This window comes from Nanorana parkeri, unplaced genomic scaffold (genome assembly GCF_000935625.1).
Source record: "Nanorana parkeri isolate BGI_ZX_2015 unplaced genomic scaffold, ASM93562v1 scaffold2229, whole genome shotgun sequence".
Taxonomy (NCBI): Eukaryota; Metazoa; Chordata; class Amphibia; order Anura; family Dicroglossidae; genus Nanorana; species Nanorana parkeri.
In genome coordinates, this window is record NW_017308497.1 from 44,580 (window position 1) to 47,604 (window position 3,025).

At 46.5% G+C, this 3,025-nt stretch overlaps 1 protein-coding gene across 1 annotated transcript in view; it reads right to left on the reverse strand.

The window, feature by feature from the left end:
* ATP13A1 (ATPase 13A1) overlaps positions 1–3,025 on the reverse strand; it is a 39,402-nt gene that overhangs the window by 15,550 nt on the left and 20,827 nt on the right. Inside the window, exons 15-17 of the mRNA XM_018573086.1 lie at positions 884–994; positions 516–641; positions 118–229 (exon numbers count right to left, since the gene is read on the reverse strand). Of these exons, the coding sequence (XP_018428588.1) occupies positions 118–229; positions 516–641; positions 884–994 (349 nt within the window). The remainder of the gene's footprint in view (positions 1–117; positions 230–515; positions 642–883; positions 995–3,025) is intronic.

The window sequence follows — 3,025 nt, forward strand, 5'->3', positions numbered from 1 at the left end:
CCCCCACTCATACACAGATGTTTACACTCCAATTACAAACTATTCTTTATAGGGAAACTTTACAGCAAGATTATCGAATGGACAACCCAGTGAAAACGCAGCCCAGGTATCACTGACCTTTGGTGTCCTGTGCGGGTTGGAGGATTAACGTGTCCTGTTTCTCAATAAAACTAAGTTCCTGAGCCACGTGGCAGGCAGTCAGAGGATTGTCTCCAGTTATCATCACCACCTGAGAAACAGAGAAGAGCGCTCAGATGTGACCACATTCACATGGAATTAACAGGCAGTGACAGGTTACACAGCAGGGACAGTACAATGTCTGGCTGCCCATCTCATTTTGGGGCTTTAATGTCAGAAGAGACAACTTGCATTCATTATTCATGAAGAGGTTGGAAAGTAGAAGTTGTCCAAATGACTTATAACCAAAATGTGTTCATTAAGGGAAGTATATGAGCCAAATCCGTCATATACTTCTACGGTCACGCAGCACATGCACCTCAAAGGGAATATCTTACATGGTGGGACGCATTCTGGATCTCCTTGATAACGGCTTTGGAGTCGGTTTTCAGGGGGCAGGAGACCACAATGAAACCTGCAAACCTCAGATCACACTCCAGCGTCTCCCGCTTTATTTCACGTATCTGGAAGGTGAAAGCGAAGCAAATTTTACACATTAGAAGATGGAAGAGCAATAATCTCTTTGTATACAGTGCTGACTCCATAGCTCCATATCGCACCTTTACTCTAGGTAGAAGGGAAGGGACAGGGGTCAGCCTAGTACATGGATGTTTATGGTGAGCACTACTAACACCGGTGCACAATCCAGAACTACAAGTGTAATGTGTGGAGGCCATCCTATAATAAATCACAGCCCGCTCCTTACCTGCTGATGGGAGAGATGGCCAAGCTCCTTATACCCCAAGGCAAGGACTCTGGCTCCTTCCCGGGAGATCTCTGTGTGCACTTGGTTGTAGTAATCAGGACAGTGAGAGAACTGAAAATAAAACGGATTATAATGCAGATTTATATGTATAAAACCAGAAATAAAAGCACACTTATTGGAGAGTTCGAGACATTAGGGATATAAATAGAATGCAGAGGCAGCCTGTTCACATTGACTTCTACAGTGTGCTTCTATGGATTGAGCTGCAGATGCATCAGGAGACCTGGATCTGATAGTTTCTGCTCCTGATCTTAGTACTGTTTCCAGTGCTAGTGCGGGCCCTCAGGAGCCACTGAGACATGCTGCCGTTTTAAAGCCAAGTTTTTTTTACACGTTACAATTAGGGATGCACCAATACCGGCCTTTCCGTATCAAGTACCAATATTTGTTTTTTCGGTACTCGCCAAATACCGATACAAGCATCCGTGGTCCCGGATTATCAGGAAGCCGGGCGGCGAGGGACCCTGGCCTCCTGACCAATTAGGAAGCCGGGCATCAGGTCATGACGTACCGCCTTGGCTTCTTGATAGTTAGGGAAGCCTGGCTGCCTAGCAACAAGTGAAGCCAGCTTCCTTGCCATTATAAAGTGGGGAGGCGGGTCATGACGTGCCGCCTGGCTTCCTTATTGGCTAGGAAGCCGGCTTCACTTGTTGCTAGGCGGCCGGGAGGCACATCAAGAACCGCTTCCCGACTTTCTGATTGGTCAGGAAGCCAGGCTACCCTGCGACAAGTGAAGCCCGCTTCCTAGCCAATCAGGAAGCCGGGAGGGCAGGTCATAACCCGCCGCCCAGCTTCCTGATTGACTGGGAAACCGGCTCCATACTCCCTCGCGGCACTCCGGTTAGAGGATATCTACCTCTGAACGGAAGTTCTGGTATCGGAAGTATCAGACAATTGGGGCGCATACGAGTACTCGTCCAAATACTCGGTATCGGTGCATCCCTAGTTACAATCCACATTTTAGAATAAAATAGCGACAGTTGCAAATTTATCAGAATTGTAGAAATGTCACCAGCACACCAGTCCTTTTAGGATAGCAAAAGCTTCATTTATTGAAGTTTTTTGTCATATGACCAACAAGCGCTTTCGGGACCGCACAGGGTCCCTTCATCAGGCTTGAGCATTGACGATCACTGATGAAGGGACCCTGTGCGGTCCCGAAAGTGCTTGTTTGGACATGCGACTAAAAAACTTCAATAAATGAAGCTTTTGTTATCCTAAAAGAACTGGTGTGCTGGTGACATTTCTACAATTCTGATAAATTTGCGGCGCCATCCGCAGTCACTGCGAGCACCCCCCACTACAAGGGACATATCGTTAAGGAGTGCGACAAGGATAGTTGCAAATTTACATCGCATGATATTAGCACAACTCTTTAGCCAGACTAAAATTTCAGTAAAAAAAAAAAATCACATTAAATTAATTTTAGTGCCAAAAAACACAATATAAGAGCCATTTTTTGTAAAATATAAAAGACGAGGTTACGATGAGTAAGTAGATACCCAACATGCCAAGCTTAAAAACTGTGTGCGCCCAAGACACGGCAACAAAATACGATACCCCATAATTGTCCATGGGTCACGCTTTAAAAGCCCGCACAGGTCATCAGTTTAGGGTACACTGCAAATATTGGTCGTAGCATTTTTGCACTCTATGGCGCACACAGTGATCCTGAACATGTGCACACCTGCGCAAACTGTACGTAGGCGCACCCAATCTCTGTTTACATTACTATGCACACGTTCGCGGGGGGACTTTTTTTTTGGTAGTCCCTTATGCGATAGTATACTAGTGGTGACGTGTTCTCTTTAAGATGACATTAGGAGTCTATCAGACCACTAGTGTCACCTTTCCACGGCAAAGAAGCTATTCAAGCTCAAGTCGCGCTTGAATAGCTTCTTCGCTGGCTTCTGTAGTTGAGGAATGACAGCTGAGGAACCGGAAGTGATGTAAATATTTTTGCTTCCATTCAGCGGGAAGGAGATCAGTGAATGGCTGTTCGTCGGTCTCTCACCCCTTTACCCACCAACACTTGTTATGCTAGTCCTGGGCCCACAGGAGGGGCAGCGCAGCCCGGGAAGC